Here is a 23,915-nt window from a genome sequence, read left to right as displayed (position 1 = left end):
GGATCTAAAAACGAGTGTCTGTTACACAGAAACACTGACCAACAGCGGCACTTAGAGCATCAGACAAATATTACATTAAAACTTTGTTAAACATAAATACAAAACAACAACAACAACAAAAAAACAATAAATAAAATTATTTTTGCTCAAATATAAAAAAATTACGTTTTTAACCTAAGACCTTAAACATGATAAATGGAAACGTCAAAAAACAACAAACAAACAAATAAAATATCCCTTTATGAAACTAATGCAATGGGACTCATTCGTGCGCGCGCACACGCACACACACATTGTAAATTTTTTTTAAAATCCAACTAGAAATTACTGTATAGCCTAAACGCTATAAAAAAAGCACAATTCAAAAACACAGTGCAACTGCATATTATGCTTTGTTATTAGAGATAATGCTATTAAAAAGTTTGTGTAAATAGCACTTGGATGAGAGCAACTTTTACGTAAAATAAACAAATTGTCTGGTTACACTACTTTCTTCAAAGCTGTTTGTAGAACATAAGGCTCGGCGCTAATTTAAAGAATATTTCACTGTTGTTGAAAACATGAACTAAATCTGGCAGATTTTGTATGCGTCATTCTGTCTAAATTTATAGAGCAGTTTGCAGCTCTGAATGATTTTAGGCGTGACAAAAATTACTTGATAAGAAAACTCGTACCTGACAACCACAGGGTGCCATTTCGCTTTTTCTTTCTTTCTTTCTACTTACAAATTGTTACATTAAACAATTTCTTACAGTGCACACCAACACAAACAGGGGAAGTCAAGCATTGAAATATAACCGTTCAATACACACTATAGAAAAAAAATAATGTAACGATTAATATATTTAAAGATTTCATAGTATAGCAGTCATGGCACGACCTTGTCAACATTTAAAACGAAAATAAACACAACAAATATGAGAAACACTAAATAATTAAAAAAATAATGTAATTCTCACCTGATCCTCACAATCATCATAGTTCAGTCTCTCCCTTTGCGCATGCGTGAGTGTTTGTGTTCCGCTGCTGTCCAGACTAATGATGCTCTCACTGCAAGGTCTGCCGTATTTCAGATCACTCTTTCTGGAGTCAGTGGTTCTGCAAACCTCATAATTGTACACGTGTCCTCCAGTATGTAAGACACACGGGCATTCTGGTTAAAATCTGCGTCTCTGGCTCTGACTGTGAATATGGAAAGACCCGGTGTGTTGTTTTCTTGAACAGAGGCCTCATATGAGCTCTTGTCAAAGACAGGCGCGTTATCATTCACATCTGATATCTGTAAGGAGAGAGTGACGCTGCTGGAGAGAGAGGGCAGGCCCTCATCAGCGCACGTCACACTGATGTTATACTCAGACTCTCTCTCACGGTCTAAATCACTGTCTGCCACAATACTATAGAATCCATTAGAAGTTGATTTGATTGTAAAAGGAATGTTTTCATTTACACTGCAACGAACTTGTCCATTACTGTCAGAATCCGGATCGTTAACATTGATAATGGCAGTCACAGTACTCTGTGGAGAGTCCTCAGGTATTGCATTAGATTTAGACATAACTGTGATTACGGGCGCGTTATCATTTATATCAATCACGTCGACCATTATTTTGCTTGAATCAGACAGTCCACCATTATCTACTGCTTCTATATCAATTTGGTAATGTTTAGATGTTTCGAAGTCAATTTTTCCGACTAACGTCACCAATCCATTTTCATCAATATGAAAGATGTCAGATACACTGTCACTGTTTGCAATTAAATAACTGACATCTCCATTTGTCCCTTTATCTGAATCAGAAGCTCTAACAGTGACGAGTGGCGTGCCACTCTGGGAGTTTTCTGTAATTATCGCCCTATATATAGGCTTAGTAAAAACTGGAGCATTATCGTTTATATCAAGCACTGTAACATAAATCTGAACTGTTCCTGATTTCGGTGGTTCTCCACCATCTATTGCGGTTAATATCAGAGACATGTTTTCTTGTTTTTCTCGGTCTAAAGGCTTCTGTAGAATCATTTCAACCTTTTTACTCCCATCACTCTGACCATGAAGTTTTAAATTAAAATGATCAGTAGGTTGTAGAAAATAGCTTTGTAGGTCATTTGCGCCAATGTCTGCATCTATCGCTTTCTCCAGCATGAATTTTGATCCTACAACTGCTGATTCGCTTATCTCAAATCGTCTCTCATTTCTTTTAAAAATAGGAGAATTGTCATTTATGTCTGTAATTTCGACAGTTACCCTAAACAGTTCCATAGGATTATCGAGAATAATCTGTAAATGTAGAGCGCAAGGCGTTGTCTTTCCGCATAGCGCCTCTCGGTCTATTCTCTCTTTGATAAGGAGGACTCCTCTTTCTTTATTCAGCTCGATGTATTCAGCGCTGTCTCCAGTATAAATACGCGCTTTACCCGATTTCAGTCTCTTTAAGTCTAAACCCAAATCCTGCGCTATGCTCCCAACTAAAGAGCCTTTCGCCATTTCCTCAGGAATGGAGTAACTGACCTGCCCGAGAGCCGAACTGAGAGAGAGAAACCAAATAAACAGCAGTACTTGCCGCGCCATTGTTCTGTCCGACATTTTGCTTAAGGGCAAATAAACGAAGTCACCGTGTATCCAGTTCCGAGTCTCAGTGTGTCCAGGTTCCAAATAGAATAAATCCAAAACTAGTGGAGAATTTCTAGGACAACGTCTAAACATGGATCCATAGGTTACGATTTATTACAGTGTCGATGTCCTCTGTGTTATGCCCCCGCATGTGCATTATGCAGACGCCTCAGTCTCCTCCTTAAGTGCAGTTAGAGAGGACGGTATTACTGGAATTATTCGCTCTCAGTCTCATCCCCCTAACAAACAGCGGCACTCTGAGACCATCCTGAGTTACTACAAAAATACATCTAAATTATATATAAAATGCACATACTCAAAACATATATACGCAGCGAGATAGAATAATCAAAAACAAAATTAAAAGCTGAATTTCTATTTGTGTAGTAATAATAATAATAAAAAAATCTAAATTTGACAATATATGTAACTGTACCTAAATATGTTCAACAATCACAAAGTGTTGGTTTGAGAATGACTAAAAAGTCCTGTATTTAATCAAAAGGGCAAAATTATCTATTGCCAGGCAGAAGCAATGCGAATTCAACAATACAATTTTTACACTACAGGACATCAGCATGTAATTAATAAATAGTATTTGGTATGCCAGAGCTCATGTTTGCGGAGAGGAAAGATGAAACGAAGGCAACAGCTATTGATTCAGCACCTTGGACAGCGAAACGAATGCAGCATATTAATTTCAGAATGCTGATTGCTTATTCTCGCTGAGAGATGTTGAATAACAACAACAACAATAATAATAATAATAATAATAATAATAATAATAGCAAACAAAAACATAAAACCGTTACTGTTTATATAAATATGGGTATGAGTTTCCTGAAAAACATGTAACACCTACTATACAAAAACAGTAAACCTCACCTTATCAGAATCATCAAAGTTCAGTGTCTCCCTTTGCGCATGCGTGAGTGTTTGTGTTCCGCTGGTGTCCAGACTAATGACGCTTTCACTGGAAGGTCTGCCGTATTTCAGATCACTCTTTCTGGAGTCAGTGGTTCTGCAAACCTCATAATTGTACACGTGCTGCAAAGTTCCTGTGCCCCCTACGTCTGCGTAAAGAGGCGGATAATACGGAATAACTGGAAGATTCGCTCCAGATTTGTAAAACATCCGCTCGCGTCTCCATCTGTAGCATTTGACTGACAGTATGGCGACACGCCCTCATCAGCGCACGTCACACTGATGTTATACTCAGACTCGCGCTCTCGGTCTAAATCACCTTCTGTAACGAGGCTGTAAAACCCGTCTGATGAAGAATGGATGATAAAAGGAATGTTTTCATTTAATTCACATTTTACGATTCCATTTTCATTTGTATCAGCGTCTTGTATGTTCATCATCGCTACAACTGTCCCTGGTGGGGAATTTTCAGATATGTCATTTGATTTTGACATTATACTGATAACTGGCTTATTGTCGTTCGTATCTGTGACGTCAATAATTACTTTACAAGAATCGGTATGTCCTCCTTGATCACTGGCTTGAATCGCTATCTGATAATGTTTGTTTTTTTCGTAGTCAACATTACCAGTTAACCAGAGAACGCCGTCATATTGGCCAATGTCAAATAGAGTTGCGGACGCTGCTGAAGATAACGAATAAGTGACGACGCCATTAGAACCCTGATCTGCGTCTGACGCGCTGACTGTGGTCAACACGGTGCCTTTTGCGGAGTTCTCGGCTATACTGGCTTTGTATACTGACTGACTGCAAACAGGCGCATTATCATTCGCATCTAAAACTGTAATGTGTATCAGCATTGTGCCTGACATTTGCACCTCGCCGCCATCGACTGCTGTTAACAATAAAGAAATATGGTCTTGTTTTTCACGATCTAGTGGTTTCTGTAAAACCATTTCCACAGATTTACTACCATCTGGCAAGCTTTGAGTTTTCACAACAAAATTTTCACTTGGTTTCAGAGTATATCTTTGAATACCATTCAAACCCACATCGGTGTCAACTGCAGTCTCCAAATCGAATTTAGCTCCAATCTGAGCCAGTTCGCTGATTTCAAATTTCATTTCATTAAGGCTGAAAATAGGGGCATTATCATTAATGTCTTTTAATAATATGGTGATGATGGGGGTGGAACTGCAGCAGATCTGCTCTTTAAACTGACATATTGAACAACGGCGGCACTATGAGTCCAGTCTGATGAACTACAGAAAACGTAAAAATGATAAACCTTTAACTTAGTGACAGACATATCTGAGAAAAGCAATTTACAAAAAGTCATGAAATATAAAACTAGCAAATGTCAATCGTAATACAAATTCTATTATATAAAACAATTGTACGAGTTTGTGTAAATAATATCTGTGGCTTTCTGCAGTTTATATGAGAGCCAGGCATTCTGTCCAGAGTCCACATCAACAGCCACCACTTTAGTCACCAGATAACCCACATCTGCAGAACGAGGCATTATTTCAGCCACCACAGAAACGCCTGACTGGACCGGATACAGAACCTGAGGCGCGTTGTCATTCTGGTCCCGAATCATTATTTTCACGCTCACGTTGCTGCTGAGAGGAGGGTTTCCTCCGTCCTGCGCTTTTACGCGGAACTGGAAATCTTTGATCTGCGAAAGCTTTGATCTGCTCGTAATCGAAAGATCGCACTGCGTGTATGACTCCACTATCAGCACTAACGGACACTAACGAGGAGACGGGCACTCCGTTAACCGACGAGTCCTCCAGCATGTAAGACATACGGGCATTCAGGTTAAAATCTGCGTCTCTGGCTCTGACTGTGAATATGGAAAGACCCGGTGTGTTGTTTTCTTGAACAGTGGCCTCATTTGAGCTCTTGTCAAAGACAGGCACGTTATCATTCACATCTGATATCTGTAAGGAGAGAGTGACGCTGCTGGAGAGAGAGGGCACGCCCTCATCAGCGCACGTCACACTGATGTTATACTCAGACTCGCGCTCTCGGTCTAAATCACCTTCTGTAACGAGGCTGTAAAACCCGTCTGATGAAGAATGGATGATAAAAGGAATGTTTTCATTTAATTCACATTTTACGATTCCATTTTCATTTGTATCAGCGTCTTGTATGTTCATCATCGCTACAACTGTCCCTGGTGGGGAATTTTCAGATATGTCATTTGATTTTGACATTATACTGATAACTGGCTTATTGTCGTTCGTATCTGTGACGTCAATAATTACTTTACAAGAATCGGTATGTCCTCCTTGATCACTGGCTTGAATCGCTATCTGATAATGTTTGTTTTTTTCGTAGTCAACATTACCAGTTAACCAGAGAACGCCGTCATATTGGCCAATGTCAAATAGAGTTGCGGACGCTGCTGAAGATAACGAATAAGTGACGACGCCATTAGAACCCTGATCTGCGTCTGACGCGCTGACTGTGGTCAACACGGTGCCTTTTGCGGAGTTCTCGGCTATACTGGCTTTGTATACTGACTGACTGCAAACAGGCGCATTATCATTCGCATCTAAAACTGTAATGTGTATCAGCATTGTGCCTGACATTTGCACCTCGCCGCCATCGACTGCTGTTAACAATAAAGAAATATGGTCTTGTTTTTCACGATCTAGTGGTTTCTGTAAAACCATTTCCACAGATTTACTACCATCTGGTAAGCTTTGAGTTTTTATAATAAAATTGTCACTTGGTTTTAGTATGTACTTTTGAAGACCATTCAAACCCACATCGGTGTCAACCGCAGTCTCCAAATCGAATTTAGCTCCGGACAGAGCCATTTCACTAATTTCAAATTTAATTACATTAAGGCTGAAAATAGGGGCGTTATCATTAATGTCTTGTATCTCAACTGTTACTCTGTATAGTTGCATCGGGTTTTCAAGAATACTCCGTCGAATGCTGTTAAAAGTAAAGATATATGATCTTTTTTCTCTCGATCTAAGTGCGTTTGGAGAACCATTTCGACGGCTTTATTTCCGTTGGGGAGATTCTGAAATTTCAAAACAAAATTATCTGTCGGTTCTAAAGAATAACTCTGCAGACCATTTCCACCGACGTCATGATCAATAGCACGCTCCAATATAAATCTGGCTCCTGCTAAAGACATTTCGTTTATTTCAAATCTCATCTCACTCTTACTAAACATCGGTGCATTGTCATTTATATCTGTGACCTCAACTGTAATGCGGTACAATTGCATAGGATTTTCGAGAATAATCTGAAAATGTAGAGCGCAAGGCGTTGTCTGTCCGCATAGCGCCTCTCGGTCTATTCTCTCTTTGATAAGGAGGACTCCTCTTTCTTTATTCAGCTCGATGTATTCAGCGCTGTCTCCTGTATAAATACGCGCTTTACCCGATTTCAGTCTCTTTAAATCTAAACCCAAATCCTGCGCAATGTTCCCGACTAAAGAGCCTTTTGCCATTTCCTCAGGAATGGAGTAACTGACCTGCCCGAGAGCAGAACTGAGAGAGAGAAACCAAATAAACAGCAGTACTTGCCGCGCCATTGTTCTGTCCGACATTTTGCAGAAGACAACGGAATTAAGACTGAAGCAGAAAACAAATAAATCAATCCAAGAAGCTGGAGGAAATCATGTATAAATCCAAAGTGACAAAAACTAAGAAAGTCTGTAATTCCAGAAGTATATTGAATACAGTGTCTCTGTGATTTGTCTTCTCTCTCCTCCTCAGACTGTGCTCTCAGCTTCTGTCTCTCTCTTATAATATGGTGATGATGGGGGTGGATCTGCAGCAGATCAGCTCTCTACACTGACATATTGACCAACAGCGGCACTATGAGTCCAGTCTGATGAACTACAGAAAACGTAAAAATTATAAACCTTTAACTTAGTGAAAGACATATCTGAGAAAAGCAATTTACTAAAAGTCTTGAAATATAAAACTAGCAAATGTCAATCGTAATACAAATTTCTATTATATAAAACGATTGTACGAGTTTGTGTAAATAAGATTTTAGAAAAATATTGAAACAAATACATTTATTGTTCCCTCAGTGTTTTGATCAGGTCTTATCTATGAGTTTGTTGATCAGAGAAACAGGGAGAAATATCTAAAATACAATTAATCACATACAAAGTATCCGAAAACTAATGAAAGAGTGCATAGTTTAAACATGAACAGGAAGACAGACCGATCAGCTGCTAAAAAAAAAAACCCTCAAAAAGACTGAGGTAAAGAGATGCATAAGAATACATAAGGTAAAATGACCGCTTTGCTGTATTTCAGGACCATGGTCAGGGAAACTGAAGTTCCTTTTTACATGACAATGACACTTGAGGGAAAAAATAAACAATGACACTAATTATTAAATAAATAGGTAATGATAATAATAATAATAATAATAATAATAATAATAGTTCGAAAAAAACAAAAGAAAATATAGAAAAATCTAATTCTACTTGACGTATCTAAGTGAAAAATGTACGAATAAAAATACAGCATAATGACTTGAGTAACCGAACTGCTGAAAAGAAAACTACACAAAATGACCAAACCATTCTAAAAGTTAAAAAATGTCAGTTTGTTAGAATTGCAGAAACGATTCGCTTCAGAAAAGTAATCGGTTCAACAGTCGAAGCAAAAATTACAAATCATGACAACCAACGTTTTAAATACTGCGTAAATTAGTTAAAATTGCTGGAGAGAGAGGGCACGCCCTCATCAGCGCACGTCACACTGATGTTATACTCAGACTCGCGCTCTCTGTCTAAATCACCATCTGTGACTAAACTGAAGAAATTAGCATTTGTCGACTTTAAAGTGAAAGGGATGTTCTCATTAACTGAACATTGAACTTTCCCGTTTTCTCCCGAATCAAGATCCTGAACATTTATCATCGTTACCACCGTCTCAGACGCGGAATTTTCAGCTATCACGTTTGTTTTGGACATAATATTGATCACTGGTTTATTATCATTGATATCGGTTGCATCAACTATGATCTTACACGAATCAGTAAAGCCTCCATGATCACTCGCTTGAACGCGAATCTCAAAGTGCCGAGCTTGTTCATAATCAACTAGACCGATCAACCGTACTTTGCCATCAGTCTCGTTGATTTCAAATATGTCTCGAACTTTATCTAGCGTGTTTGTTATTGAATAGATTATTTCACCGTTTACTCCTTGATCTGGATCCGACGCACTAACTGTCGTCACAATTGTTCCTTTTGGTGAATTTTCTGTTACAGCAGTTTTATAAACTGACTGTGTGAAAACAGGAGCGTTATCGTTCGCATCTAAAACAATAATATGTATCTGAATATTACCAGACATTTGTGGATCTCCCCCGTCAATAGCTGTTAACGTTAAAGACATGTCATCCTGCTTCTCACGATCTAGAGGCTTTTGTAAAATCATTTCGACATTTTGTCCTCCCACTGGCTGGCTCTTAAAGTTCAAGGCAAAATTATCTGTCGGTTTTAATGTGTAGGTCTGCAAACCATTAATTCCAACGTCAAGATCTCTAGCAGGTTCTATTGTAAATTTGGTACCAATTGATGCAGATTCGCTAATTCTAAATATAATTTCATTTTTTTCAAAAAATGGTGCGTTGTCATTTATATCAAGCACCTCAACATTAACACTGTAAAACTCCATTGGGTTTTCAAGAATAATCTGAAAATGTAGCGCGCAAGGCGTTGTCTGTCCGCATAGCGCCTCTCGGTCTATTCTCTCTTTGATAAGGAGGACTCCTCTTTCTTTATTCAGCTCGATGTATTCAGCGCTGTCTCCTGTATAAATACGCGCTTTACCCGATTTCAGTCTCTTTAAATCTAAACCCAAATCCTGCGCAATGTTCCCGACTAAAGAGCCTTTCGCCATTTCCTCAGGAATGGAGTAACTGACCTGCCCGAGAGCCGAACTGAGCGAGAGAAACCAAATAAACAGCAATACTTGCCGCGCCATTGTTCTGTCCGACATTTTGCAGAAGACCACGGAATGAAGATTCAAGCAGAAAACAAATAAATCAATCCAAGAAGCTGGAGGAAATGATGTATATATCCAAAGCGAAAAAGATGGAGAAAACCGGGTATATCCAAAGCGACGAAAACCAACAAAAAAGTCAGTATTTTAAAGGATAGTAAATACAGTATCTTCGTGATCAGTCTTCTCTCCTCCTCCTCAGACTGTGCTGTCAGATTCTGTCTCTCTCTAATAATATGGTGATGATGGGGGTGGAACTGCAGCAGATCTGCTCTCTAAACTGACATATTGACCAACAGCGACACTATGAGTCCAGTCTGATGAACTACAGAAAATTAAAAACGAATAAACCTTCATCTCTGTGTTAGACATGTCGAAGAAAAGCAAGTTACTGAATAAAGTACTCAAGTAAAAAAAAAAAAAAAACCTAGCAAATGTGCATTATACTACAAACATCTAAGAGATAAAATGATTGTATGAGTTTGTGTAAATAAGATTTAAAGAAAAAAACCCCCGAAACAAATAAATTTCTCGTTTCCTCAGTATTTTGATCAGGTCCTATCCGCGTGTCCATTCATCAGAGAGACAGGGAGAAAAATCTGAAATATAATTGAACACATACCAAGCATCTGAAACCTAATTAAATGTTGTATCGTTTAACCGTGAACAGGAGGAATGAACAGACAGACAGAGAAACTGCAGACAAAAATTCTCAAAAAGCACGGTGCTGTAGTGATGCATCAGAATACATGAGGAAAATTACCGCCTCGCTGCATTTCAGGACCATGGACAGGGAAGCTGAAGTTTCTAATTTCATGACAGACAAGTACAACAGTCGTGCAGAAAAAAAAAAAGTTGAGGTCAAATAGGAATTATTAATGCCACCGCATGTTAAATCGCTAGCCTATGAATCAGTGACAGTGTGCCATATTACCTCGGACCTAAAATTAAAATAAATAAACAAATAATAAAAGAAAAATGAATATATATTTTAAAAAATCAACTTCTACTTAATTCATAACATTTTTCTTTCTATTTTTTTTTTGGCTGTACAAAATGTGATACGAATGAAAACAGAGAACAATTATTTGAGTAATAGAAACGCAGAAAATATACAACAATTAAAACTGACCAAAATATAACATCATCAAAACACACCATTATTTGTCAACTACTCAAAAAGAAAAAGAAGATTAATCAGCGATACTGTCAAAAGCTAAAGCAAAAATGATTAATTATGAAGAACAACGTTTTAAAATATCAATATAAATTAACTGTAAAAATATTTCTCACCTTATCACAATCATCAAAGTTCAGTGTCTCCCTTTGCGCATGCGTGAGTGTCTGTGTTCCACTGCTGTCCAGACTAATGATGCTTTCACTGCAAGGTCTGCCGTATTTCAGATCACTCTTTCTGGAGTCAGTGGTTCTGCAAACCTCATAATTGTACACGTGCTGTAAAGTTCCTGTGCCCCCTACGTCTGCGTAAAGAGGCGGATAATACGGAATAACTGGAAGATTCGCTCCAGATTTGTAAAACATCCGCTCGCGTCTCCATCTGTAGCATTTGACTGACAGTATGGCGATGATAGACACGATAAAGAGAAACGAAACTACAGCCAAGGCCAAGACCAGATAGAAAGTAAGGTTGTCGTTGTAGTCCTTGTCGTGCGTAAAGTCAGTGAACTCCGAGAGCACTTCAGGGAAGCTGTCCGCCACCGCCACGTTAACATTGACTGTAGCTGATCGAGAGGGCTGCCCGTTGTCCTCCACTACAACAGTGAGTCTTTGTTTCACAGCATCTTTATCTGTCACTTGGCGCACAGTTCTTATTTCTCCATTCTGTAAGCCCACTTCAAACAGCGCCCTGTCTGTGGCTTTCTGCAGTTTATATGAGAGCCAGGCATTCTGTCCAGAGTCCACATCAACAGCCACCACTTTAGTCACCAGATAACCCACATCTGCAGAACGAGGCACTATTTCAGCCACCACAGAAGCGCCTGACTGGACCGGATACAGAACCTGAGGCGCGTTGTCATTCTGGTCCTGAATCATTATTTTCACACTCACGTTGCTGCTGAGAGGAGGGGAGCCTCCGTCCTGCGCTTTTACGCGGAACTGGAAAGCTTTGATCTGCTCGTAATCGAAAGATCGCACTGCGTGTATGACTCCACTATCAGCACTAACGGACACTAACGAGGAGACGGGCACTCCGTTAACCGACGAGTCCTCCAGTATGTAAGACACACGGGCATTCTGGTTAAAATCTGCGTCTCTGGCTTTGACTGTGAATATGGAAAGACCCGGTGTGTTGTTTTCTTGAACAGAGGCCTCATATGAGCTCTTGTCAAAGACAGGCGCGTTATCATTCACATCTGATATCTGTAAGAAGAGAGTGACGCTGCTGGAGAGAGAGGGCACGCCCTCATCAGCGCACGTCATACTGATGTTATACTCAGACTCGCACTCTCGGTCTAAATCACCATCTGTGACTAAACTGAAGAAATTGCCATTTGTCGACTTCAGAGTAAAGGGAATGTTCTCATCAACTGAACACACAATTTTACCGTTTTCTTCTGCATCTGGGTCTTGTGCGTTTATCATTGTTACAACAGTTCCAGGATTAGAGTTTTCTGATATTGTGGTTAATTTAGACATGATGTTGATCTGTGGTTTATTGTCATTTATATCAATCACATCCACATCGATTTTACAAGAATCAGTCAGACCCCCGTCATCGCTGGCCTGCACATGAATTTGATAGTGGCGAGCTTTCTCGTAATCTATATTCCCCGTTACTCTCACCTCACCGTTTGTTTCGTTCATTTCAAACAACTCCGGAACATTGTCGAGGGTATTTGTAATAGCATACGTAATTTTGCCGTAAGATCCCTCATCCAAATCAGAAGCGCTCACAATCGTCACAACTGTGTCTTTAAAAGCATTCTCGGTGATACTCGCTTTATATGTTTTATGAGTAAAAACAGGCGCATTATCGTTAGCATCTAAAACAGTAATAAGTATCTGCGCAGTACCAGACAATTGTGGATCACCTCCATCTATCGCTGTCAGAACCAAAGACAAATGGTCTTGCTTTTCACGATCGAGAGGTTTTAGAAGAACCATTTCTACTAGCTTACTACCGTCTGCCTGACTTTGTAATTTTAAAGAAAAGTTATCAGTAGGCTTTAATATATAAGTCTGAAGGCCGTTTATTCCGACGTCTAAATCCATCGCTCTCTCTAAAACAAAAACTGCCCCAGTTGCAGCTGACTCACTAATTCTGAATTTCATCTCAGCTCGTTTAAAAGATGGCGAATGGTCATTTATATCTGTAACTTCGAGTGTAACTGAGTAAAATTCCATTGGGTTTTCAAGAATAATCTGAAAATGTAGCGCGCAAGGCGTTGTCTGTCCGCATAGCGCCTCTCGGTCTATTCTCTCTTTGATAAGGAGGACTCCTCTTTCTTTATTCAGCTCGATGTATTCAGCGCTGTCTCCTGTAAAAATACGCGCTTTACCCGATTTCAGTCTCTTTAAATCTAAACCCAAATCCTGCGCTATGTTCCCGACTAAAGAGCCTTTCGCCATTTCCTCAGGAATGGAGTAACTGACCTGCCCGAGAGCCGAACTGAGAGAGAGAAACCAAATAAACAGCAGTACTTGCCGCGCCATTGTTCTGTCCGACATTTTGCAGAAGACCATAGAAGAGAAGATTAAGACAGAAAGCAAATAAAACAATCCAAAAAGCTGGAGGAAATTATGTATAACTCCAAAGTGACGAGAACTAACAAAAAAGTCTGTAAGTCAAAGAAAAGGATAGTAAATACAGTATCTCCGTGATTTGTCTTCTCTCTCCTTCTCAGACTGTGCTCTCAGCTCCTGTCTCTCTCTAATAATATGGTGATGATGGGGGTGGAACTGCAGCAGATCTGCTCTCTAAACTGACATATTGACCAACAGCGGCACTATGAGTCCAGTCTGATGAACTACAGAAAATGTAAAATTAATAAACATTTTTCTCTGTCAGAAATGTATAAGACAAGCAATTTACGAAACAAAGTACTGCAATATAGAACTAGCAAACGTATATTATGATACAAACATCTAAGAGATAAAATGATTTAATGAGTTTGTGTAAATAAGATTTAATGAAAAAAATTTAAACAAATGTATCGTTCCCTCAGTGTTTTGATCAGGGCCCCATCCGCGTGTCCATTGATCAGAGATACAGGGAGAAATATATAAAATACAATTATTCAGATACCAAGGATCTGAAAACTAACGAAAGCTTGAATCATTTAAATGTGAACAAGAGGATAGACAGACAAACTGCAGTTTAAAAAACAAGAAGAAAAAAAAAGAAAAAGACGTATCAGAATCCATGACGAAAATGACCGCCTCGCCGCATTTCAGGACCATGGTCAGGGAAGTTGAAGTTTCTCACTTCAAGTATACAGTATATATACAAGTATAACAGTCGTGCATAAAAAAGTAAAGGTCGAATAAAAATCGAAAATGCCACCGCATGTTAAATCACTAGCATATGTATCAGTGACAATGTGCCATATTACCTCGGACTTAAAATGAAAATAAATAAATAAATAAATAACCATAATATACAAAAAACAAAACAAAAACTTCTACTTAACGCATTAAAAAACAGTAAAAATAAAAAATATAATAAAGTATTTTTTTCTTGCCTGTACAAAAAGAGATACAAATAAAAAATAGACTAATAATTTGACTATAACAGAAATGCAGAAAATATACAACTATAAAAACTGACCAGACTATAATATAATATCAAAATACACCATTATTTAATAGTCAACTTAAAATTGCAGAAACTATTTATTTCAGACAAATAATCAGTGACGTGTCAACAGCTGAAGCAAAAATGATTAATTATTAGAAACATATTTTTAAAATATGATATTGGCTGTAAAAAATATTTCTCACCTGATCGTCACAATTGTCAAAGTTCATTCTCTCCCTTTGCGCATGCGTGAGTGTCTGTGCTCCACTGCTGTCCAGACTAATGATGCTCTCACTGCAAGGTCTGCCGTATTTCAGATCACTCTTTCTGGAGTCAGTGGTTCTGCAAACCTCATAATTGTACACGTGCTGTAAAGTTCCTGTGCCCCCTACGTCTGCGTAAAGAGGCGGATAATACGGAATAACTGGAAGATTCGCTCCAGATTTGTAAAACATCCGCTCGCGTCTCCATCTGTAGCATTTGACTGACAGTATGGCGATGATAGACACGATAAAGAGAAACGAAACTACAGCCAAGGCCAAGACCAGATAGAAAGTCAGGTTGTCGTTGTAGTCCTTGTCGTGCGGAAAGTCAGTGAACTCCGAGAGCACTTCAGGGAAGCTGTCCGCCACCGCCACGTTAACATTGACTGTAGCTGATCGAGAGGGCTGCCCGTTGTCCTCCACTACAACAGTGAGTCTTTGTTTCACAGCATCTTTATCTGTCACTTGGCGCACAGTTCTTATTTCTCCATTCTGTAAGCCCACTTCAAACAGCGCCCTGTCTGTGGCTTTCTGCAGTTTATATGAGAGCCAGGCATTCTGTCCAGAGTCCACATCAACAGCCACCACTTTAGTCACCAGATAACCCACATCTGCAGAACGAGGCACTATTTCAGCCACCACAGAAGCGCCTGACTGGACCGGATACAGAACCTGAGGCGCGTTGTCATTCTGGTCCTGAATCATTATTTTCACGCTCACTTTGCTGCTGAGAGGAGGGGAGCCTCCGTCCTGCGCTTTTACGCGGAACTGGAAAGCTTTGATCTGCTCGTAATCGAAAGATCGCACAGCGTGTATGACTCCACTATCAGCACTAACGGACACTAACGAGGAGACGGACACTCCGTTAACCGACGAGTCCTCCAGTATGTAAGATACACGGGCATTGTGGTTAAAATCTGCGTCTCTGGCTTTGACTGTGAATATGGAAAGACCCGGTGTGTTATTTTCTTGAACGGAGGCCTCATAAGAGCTCTTGTCAAAGACAGGCGCGTTATCATTCACATCTGATATCTGTAAGGAGAGAGTGACGCTGCTGGAGAGAGAGGGCACGCCCTCATCAGCGCACGTCACACTGATGTTATACTCAGACTCGCGCTCTCGGTCTAAATCACTATCCGTGACTAAACTGTAGAACCCATCGGGCGAAGACTGAATGACGAATGGAACATTTTCATTTAAGTGACAATTAACTTTGCCGCTTTCATTCGAGTCTACGTCTTGAATATTTAATATTGCTAAAACAGTGCCAGATTTGGAATCCTCTGATATCTGGCTTGATTTTGAAATAATATTAATAGTGGGATTATTATCGTTTGTGTCAATAACGTCAACAATTATTTTACACGAATCTGTATGACCGCCTTCATCTCGTGCCTGCACATCAATTTGATAATACTTACTTATTTCGTAATCTATGCCCCCAATAAGCTTTACAACACCAGCATCAGGATCTATTTCAAAAATATCTGCCGCTTTGTCCGCAGTACTTGAAATAGAGAATGATATTCTACCATTTGAACCTTGGTCAGCATCAGAAGCGTCAACTGTAGTTAAAACTGTGCCTTTTGGAGAATTTTCAGTTATGCTAGTTTTGTATACGGATTGTGAACACACAGGGGCGTTATCATTAGCATCTAAAACTTTAATATGTATCTTCATTATACCGGACATCTGGGGCTCGCCTCCGTCGAATGCTGTTAAAAGTAAAGAGATATGATCTTTTTTCTCTCGATCTAAGGGCGTTTGGAGAACCATTTCGACGGCTTTATTTCCGTTGGGGAGATTCTGAAATTTCAAAACAAAATTATCTGTCGGTTCTAAAGAATAACTCTGCAGACCATTTCCACCGACGTCATGATCAATAGCACGCTCCAATATAAATCTGGCTCCTGCTAAAGACATTTCGTTTATTTCAAATCTCATCTCACTCTTACTAAACATCGGTGCATTGTCATTTATATCTGTGACCTCAACTGTAATGCGGTACAATTGCATAGGATTTTCGAGAATAATCTGAAAATGTAGAGCGCAAGGCGTTGTCTGTCCGCATAGCGTCTCTCGGTCTATTCTCTCTTTGATAAGGAGGACTCCTCTTTCTTTATTCAGCTCGATGTATTCAGCGCTGTCTCCTGTATAAATACGCGCTTTACCCGATTTCAGTCTCTTTAAATCTAAACCCAAATCCTGCGCTATGCTCCCGACTAAAGAGCCTTTGGCCATTTCCTCAGGAATGGAGTAACTGACCTGCCCGAGAGCCGAACTGAGAGAGAGAAACCAAATAAACAGCAGTACTTGCCGCGCCATTGTCCTGTCCGACATTTTGCTGAAGACCATAGAAGAGAAGATTAAGGCAGGAAACAAATTAATCCAAAAAGCTGGAGGAAATCATGAAAATATCCAAAGTGAAAAGTAGTAATACAAGTCTGTAAATCCTAAAAAAAATTAGAATACATATATTATCTCTGAGATTTGCCTTCTTTCTTCTTCTCAGACTGTGCTCTCAGCTTCTGTCTCTCTCTAACAATATGGTGATGATGGGGGTGGAACTGCAGCAGATCAGCTCTCTAAACTGACATATTGACCAACAGCGGCACTATGAGTCCAGTCTGATGAACTACAGAAAATGAATACACGCATACCTCTTGTTATTATTATTTCAGACGTCTGCTGCCCCAATCGCGACAAATTAAAATAAAATATAAAAATTTCAAAAAGTAAAAAAAGATACATTATATAATAATATATTAAACATATACACTATAAATATATTAATTAACATACATTTGGACTTCAATAAACTTCTAAGAAATGTGCGGTTGGTTAGTCTTTAAATTGTCATGTATGCCTAATTAAAAAAAATATGATTTTTTTTAAATAGGAAAAATAAAAACATTTACGAAAACTAATTACAAAATGTGTAAAAATGTAAGCAACATGAGAAAAGTATACTTCTGTAAGGGAGAAAAACGGACTGTCATAAGGAGGAACATCCAACTGACAGTATTTCAGCACCATGGTCAGTGAATCAAGACATTTTCTACACAACGGTTTTATACAATTAATATATTACTCATATATCGTACAATAACTATCTAAAACGACAAAATGGGTGTAGTTTCACTTATTTGAGAATTACCTTACTTGGTACCAAAAAAAAGCGTGTTTACAGAAAAGCACACAAGCAACGGTGGACTTAACAATAGTCCCACAAATAAATTTCATATATGTACACACATACACGAAGAAAAAAAAAACTCTAACAGATACCAATATATAAATCTCACCTGATCATCGAAATCTTGATTGGTTGGCTTTTCTCTCTGAGCATGCGTGAGTGTCTGTGTTCCACTGCTGTCCAGACTAATGATGCTCTCACTGCAAGGTCTGCCGTATTTCAGATCACTCTTTCTGGAGTCAGTGGTTCTGCAAACCTCATAATTGTACACGTGCTGTAAAGTTCCTGTGCCCCCTACGTCTGCGTAAAGAGGCGGATAATACGGAATAACTGGAAGATTCGCTCCAGATTTGTAAAACATCCGCTCGCGTCTCCATCTGTAGCATTTGACTGACAGTATGGCGATGATAGACACGATAAAGAGAAACGAAACTACAGCCAAGGCCAAGACCAGATAGAAAGTCAGGTTGTGGTTGTAATCCTTGTCGTGCGTAAAGTCAGTGAACTCCGAGAGCGCCTCAGGGAAGTTGTCCGCCACCGCCACGTTAACATTGACTGTAGCTGATCGAGAGGGCTGCCCGTTGTCCTCCACTACAACAGTGAGTCTTTGTTTCACAGCATCTTTATCTGTCACTTGGCGCACAGTTCTTATTTCTCCATTCTGTAAGCCCACTTCAAACAGCGCCCTGTCTGTGGCTTTCTGCAGTTTATATGAGAGCCAGGCATTCTGTCCAGAGTCCACATCAACAGCCACCACTTTAGTCACCAGATAACCCACATCTGCAGAACGAGGCACTCTTTCAGCCACCACAGAAGCGCCTGACTGGACCGGATACAGAACCTGAGGCGCGTTGTCATTCTTGTCCTGAATCATTATTTTCACGCTCACGTTGCTGCTGAGAGGAGGATTTCCTCCGTCCTGCGCTTTTACAGCGAAACTAAGCTGTTTAATTTGCTCATAATCAAATGAACGAACAGCATGTATTACACCATTCTCTGAGTTTATGGACACATAAGAGGAAATCGGCGCTCCACCAATTTGAGTATTTTCTAAAAAATACGACACTCTGGCGTTTTGATTCCAGTCTAAATCTCTCGCAGTTATACTACATATGGACAGACCTGGTTCGTTATTTTCAAGAAGGTGTGTTGAATAGCTACCTCGATCGAAAACTGGTGCGTTATCATTGATGTCAGAAACCTTAAGGAGTAGTGTCGTTGAGCTCGAAAGTGCAGGTGAACCTGAATCGCTTGCGGTCACTGTTATATTATATTCTGAGTGAGTTTCACGGTCAAGGAAAGCATCTGTGATCAAATTATAATAGTTAGAGAGGGATGATTTGATGTTAAATGGAAGGTTTTCATTAATAAAGCACGCAACCTGTCCATTTCTCCCAGAATCAAAATCTTTTATATTAACCACTGCAATTGTTGTACCTGGAGGCACATCCTCTGCTACAGGGCTCGAGAGAGACATGAGGTTGATTACGGGCGCATTGTCATTTACATCCACTACTTCGATTACAAGCTTACTTGTACTAGTCAACCCTCCTTGGTCTGTCGCTTTAACTCTAATTTCAAAACGTTTTTCTTTCTCAAAATCAATATTTCCTAAAACAGACACCAAGCCAGTGCTGTCATCAATGCTAAAAATATCTCTCGAATGTTCTTTCAGGTCAGAGAATGAAAACGTAATGTGTCCGTTTGACCCACTATCTGCATCTGTGGCATTAACGGTAGTAATGTAAGTGCCCTTCGGTGCATTTTCCATCACAGACGCCCTATAAATAGTCTGGTTAAACTCAGGTGCGTTATCATTCGCATCTAAAACTGTAACATCTATATTAACAGAGCCAGATCTCTGCGGGTTTCCGCCATCAACAGCGATCAGCTTCAGAGATAGATTAGGATGCTCCTCCCGATCTAAGGCTTTATCAAGGACCATTTCGACATACCTACTTCCATCGGGATTTGAGTGTTGTTTTAAAACGAAATAATTGTTCCTTGTGAGAACATAATTTTGCAATGAATTTAATTCTACATCAGCATCATATGCACTCTCTAATGCAAAGCGTGAACCAGTTGTCGCAGATTCGCTTATTTCAAAATTAATTTTGCTTTTCTCGAATACAGGAGAATTATCATTAACGTCTATGATTTCAACGGTTACCTGATGCAGTTCAATTGGGTTCTCGAGAATGATCTCGAAGCTGAAGCTGCATGGCGTGATGTCGCCGCAAAGCTGTTCTCGGTCTATTCTCTCACTCACGACTAGAATCCCTTTGTCTGTTCTAAGCTCTGCGTACTGAGTGCTTTCTCCGGTAACGATACGCGCACGACCCGTTCGAAGCCTTTTCATATCGAGCCCCAGATCCTGTGCTACATTACCAATAAGCAAGCCTTTACTCATTTCTTCAGGGATGGAGTAGCGGATTTGAGAGATGGCAAAAGAAATGTAACACGAGATGAAAAACAATACTTGCCACTGCGGTTGGAAGAAAACACGCCATTGAGCGCATCCATTTCGATAAAAATCCTTAACAGCCATACTGATTAGCAAGCAAGTTCACCATTAATATTCCTGTATGATAGAAGAATATTCCAAGGCAGGATTACAAAAACGTTTTGTATTCGTTTGGAAGAAAAAAGACAGTCACCCTCTCACCAACTCGTAACGAATGAAACAGAGGAGTCTGCTGCGTCGCAGCACGCACTGATGGGGTGGTGCCATGGTTTACTGTGAGGCAAGCCTACTGCACATAAAGTATTTCACTGACCAACAGCGGCCCTTAGAGTTCAAAATAAGCATTAACAGTAGGGCTGCACAATCGTTCAAAGCAACAATTAATCGTTCAAAGTCCACTTATGTTTTTCTGCATGCTTAAGATGATTTTTTTTCTTTCTACATGTTATCTTAAGGGTTTTTCCATTGTTTTAATTTTAGTTTTAGTATAACATTATAACACCATGCATATTTTTACCTTTTTATTTAAAGAGAAACCAATCGGATGTATAGTTGACATTTGAGACTTAATACTATAGAAAAGCAATAAACGTTTTTCAGTTAGTGTTTTCGGCTTGTTTATTTTCATATAAAAATATGGCATGAAGTTGCTTCAAGCAAAGGCTTAAACATCATTCATTTAATCGTAAATTAATAATCGCAATTACAATTTCAAAGGAATAATCGACAATTATGATTTTTGTCATAATCGTGCAGCCCTAATTAACATAACGCATACATTTAAAGTAAAAGAAGAAGAAAAATCATGTAAATCGACAGCAGCGCTGTCCACTGAGGAGGTGCTGAAATATATGCAAACTCCGCACAAACATGTAAAGATAAATGAGTAAAATGTTGCACAGGTCCAAAGTTTAAAAGTTTACCACATTACCATATTACATTAACTGAGTACACAACAACAACAACAAAAATAATAATAATACAAATAATATCTTACCTCTACTGGCGAATCTAAATCATCCAGCATATTTTTATCGCTGGGCGCGCGCTGCACTGTCAATGTAGAATTAGGATCCACCATCAACACGTTCTGACTTGCAGGTCTGACAAACTTACAGTCACTCCTTCTGGAATCGGTCGTTCTGTAAACCTCATAATTATAGGCGTGCTGCAGAGTTCCTGTGCCAACAGTGTCCGCGTAACGCGGTGGATAATACGGAATAACTGGAAGATTGGACTTGTAATACAGTTGAGATTGCCTCCACCTGTAGATTTTAACAGATACTATGACGACCAAACATGTTATGAAAAGAAATGAGACTGCGGCCAAGGCCAGGACCAGATACAAAGTCAGGTTATTGTTATATTCCTTGTCGTGCGTAAAGTCGGTGAACTCCGAGAGCACTTCAGGGAAGCTGTCCGCCACCGCCACGTTAACATTGACTGTAGCTGATCGAGAGGGCTGCCCGTTGTCCTCCACTACAACAGTGAGTCTTTGTTTCACAGCATCTTTATCTGTCACTTGGCGTACAGTTCTTATTTCTCCATTCTGTAAGCCCACTTCAAACAGCGCTCTGTCTGTGGCTTTCTGCAGTTTATATGAGAGCCAGGCATTCTGTCCAGAGTCCACATCAACAGCCACCACTTTAGTCACCAGATAACCTACATCTGCAGAACGAGGCACTATTTCAGCCACCACAGAAGCGCCTGACTGGACCGGATACAGAACCTGAGGCGCGTTGTCATTCTGATCTTGGATGAAAATGTTCACGGTTACGTTGCTACAAAGAGGAGGAGAGCCGCCATCCTGCGCTTTAATTGTTATTTTAATGTTTTTGATCTGTTCATAATCAAAAGAGCGCACTGCGTGTACAACTCCGCTCTCAGCGTTAACAGAAACATACGTTCCTACAGGAGACCCACCCAAGTCACTTTCTTCTATAATGTAAGATATACGAGCATTCTGATTTTCGTCCGGGTCCCGAGCTCTGATTGTAAGAATAGAAACACCAGGCGAATTATTCTCTAGCAGGTTTGAATTATAAACACTCTCCTGAAAAACCGGGGGATTATCATTAACATCAGTTACTTTCAAATAAAAAAAATGTCTGCTTGTTAGAGGCGGCTTTCCGGAATCAGTGGCGATAACAGTGATGTTATACTCTGACAACTGCTCACGATCTAAAATAGCACTTGTGACTAAAGAATAATAATTTCTTAAAGTCGATTTTATTGTAAAATCTTCAGATCCTTCGATAAAACAATTGACTTTGCCATTATCATCAGTGTCTGAGTCCTTAACATTTATTATTGCAATTGTAGTATCAGATGGAGCATTTTCAGATACTGTGCTCGAGAAAGACATTGTATTAATGACAGGCGCATTGTCGTTTACATCAGCGACCTCTAATGCAATTTTACTCAAATCAGTTAACCCACCTTGATCCCTAGCCTCGACTGTAAGTTCAAATTTAGTATATTTTTCATGATCAATTTCTCCAACAACAGAAACAATGCCAGTGTCCCTGTCAATGTTAAATAACTGCGCAGCAGCTCCTTTTTGTTTGTAGAAATTGTACGTTATTCGCCCATTTAAACCAGCGTCTGCATCTGTGGCATTAACGGCAGTAATGTAAGTGCCCTTCGGTGCATTTTCCAACACATAAGCCCTATAGACTGTCTGGTTAAACACAGGTGCGTTGTCATTCGCATCTAAAACAGTAACATCTATATTAACAGAGCCAGACCTCTGCGGGTTTCCGCCATCTACAGCAATCAGCTTTAGAGATAGATGCGGACGCTCTTCCCGGTCTAACGCTTTCTGTAAGACCATTTCCGCGTATTTACCGCCGTCTGTATTTGAGTGTTGCTTTAAAACAAAATGATTATTTGGCGATAAAATGTAATTCTGCAGTGAGTTCAGGCCTACATCGTGATCATCTGCGCTTTCCAATAAAAAGCGTGAACCCAGCGTTGCAGACTCGCTAATTTCGAATTTTAACTCTTTGTTCTGAAAGGACGGCGCGTGATCATTTTCATCCAATATTTCAATAGTAACTGGGTGCAGCTCCATTGGGTTCTCTAAAATGATCTCGAAGCTAAAGCTGCATGGCGTGACGTATCCGCAAAGCTGTTCTCGGTCTATTCTCTCACTCACAACTAGAATCCCTTTGTCTGTTTTGAGCTCAGCGTACTGAGTGCCTTCTCCTGTCACAATACGCGCACGACCCGTTCGAAGCCTTTTCAAATCAAGCCCCAGATCTTGTGCTACATTACCTATGAGCGAGCCTTTCTTCATCTCCTCCGGAATCGAATATCGTATCTGTCCTCTTGCAGTGCAAATATAACAAGAAAAAAACATCGATAACAGCCAGATCATTTTCCATCGCCAAGATCGATCATTACCCCACTGAACCATAGTCACAAGGTTAACAAATTGTATATCCAATCAAATTTGAGATGTAGTCCAAGATGCCGTGAGGAATTATAAATACAATGGAAAATGTATTGCAAACCTTGGTGCCTCGTGCACGCAACCCTGAATAAAAATGTCGAGGCAGCCTTGCCCTTATCTGCCACAATGCAAGAAAATGGGGAGGGCTGAAGACTGCTGAATGACGAAGCACACCATGAAATATTTTACTGATCAACAGCGGCCCTTGCTGTTCAAAGTGAGCCAAAGCAAGGGACAAAATATGTG

At 39.7% G+C, this 23,915-nt stretch overlaps 2 protein-coding genes across 2 annotated transcripts; both read right to left on the bottom strand.

The window, feature by feature from the left end:
* Window positions 1–1,069: 1,069 nt before the first annotated feature.
* On the bottom strand, window positions 1,070–2,876 carry LOC107754544 (protocadherin beta-1-like). Its single transcript, XM_016571019.1, has one exon. It carries the CDS (start codon window positions 2,699–2,701, stop codon window positions 1,070–1,072), a length of 1,632 nt encoding a protein of 543 aa, XP_016426505.1. The 5' UTR covers window positions 2,702–2,876.
* A 2,239-nt stretch (window positions 2,877–5,115) lies between these two features.
* LOC107754543 (protocadherin beta-16-like) lies at window positions 5,116–13,526 on the bottom strand. The gene is made up of 2 exons (XM_016571018.1): window positions 12,017–13,526; window positions 5,116–5,579 (listed from the first exon to the last, which is right to left on the bottom strand). Exons 1-2 carry the CDS (start codon window positions 13,236–13,238, stop codon window positions 5,116–5,118), a joined length of 1,686 nt encoding a protein of 561 aa, XP_016426504.1. The 5' UTR covers window positions 13,239–13,526.
* Window positions 13,527–23,915: the final 10,389 nt, after the last annotated feature.

Source organism: Sinocyclocheilus rhinocerous, unplaced genomic scaffold (genome assembly GCF_001515625.1).
Source record: "Sinocyclocheilus rhinocerous isolate Xijiao unplaced genomic scaffold, SAMN03320098_v1.1 scaffold50, whole genome shotgun sequence".
NCBI classification, from domain to species: domain Eukaryota; kingdom Metazoa; phylum Chordata; class Actinopteri; order Cypriniformes; family Cyprinidae; genus Sinocyclocheilus; species Sinocyclocheilus rhinocerous.
The sequence above is the reverse complement of the archived record's forward strand: the minus strand, read 5'-3'. Positions and strand labels throughout refer to the sequence as shown.

Excerpts from the sequence above, each read along its gene's own strand:
- LOC107754543 (XM_016571018.1), bottom strand. The coding sequence starts at position 13,238 with ATGGTCTTCTGCAAAATGTCGGACAGAACAATGGCGCGGCAAGTACTG. Across the intron at positions 5,580-12,016 it reads CTTCAGTTTAGTCACAGATG|GTGATTTAGACCGAGAGCGC; the intron begins GTGATTTAGACC and ends TCGTTACAGAAG.
- LOC107754544 (XM_016571019.1), bottom strand. The coding sequence starts at position 2,701 with ATGTTTAGACGTTGTCCTAGAAATTCTCCACTAGTTTTGGATTTATTC.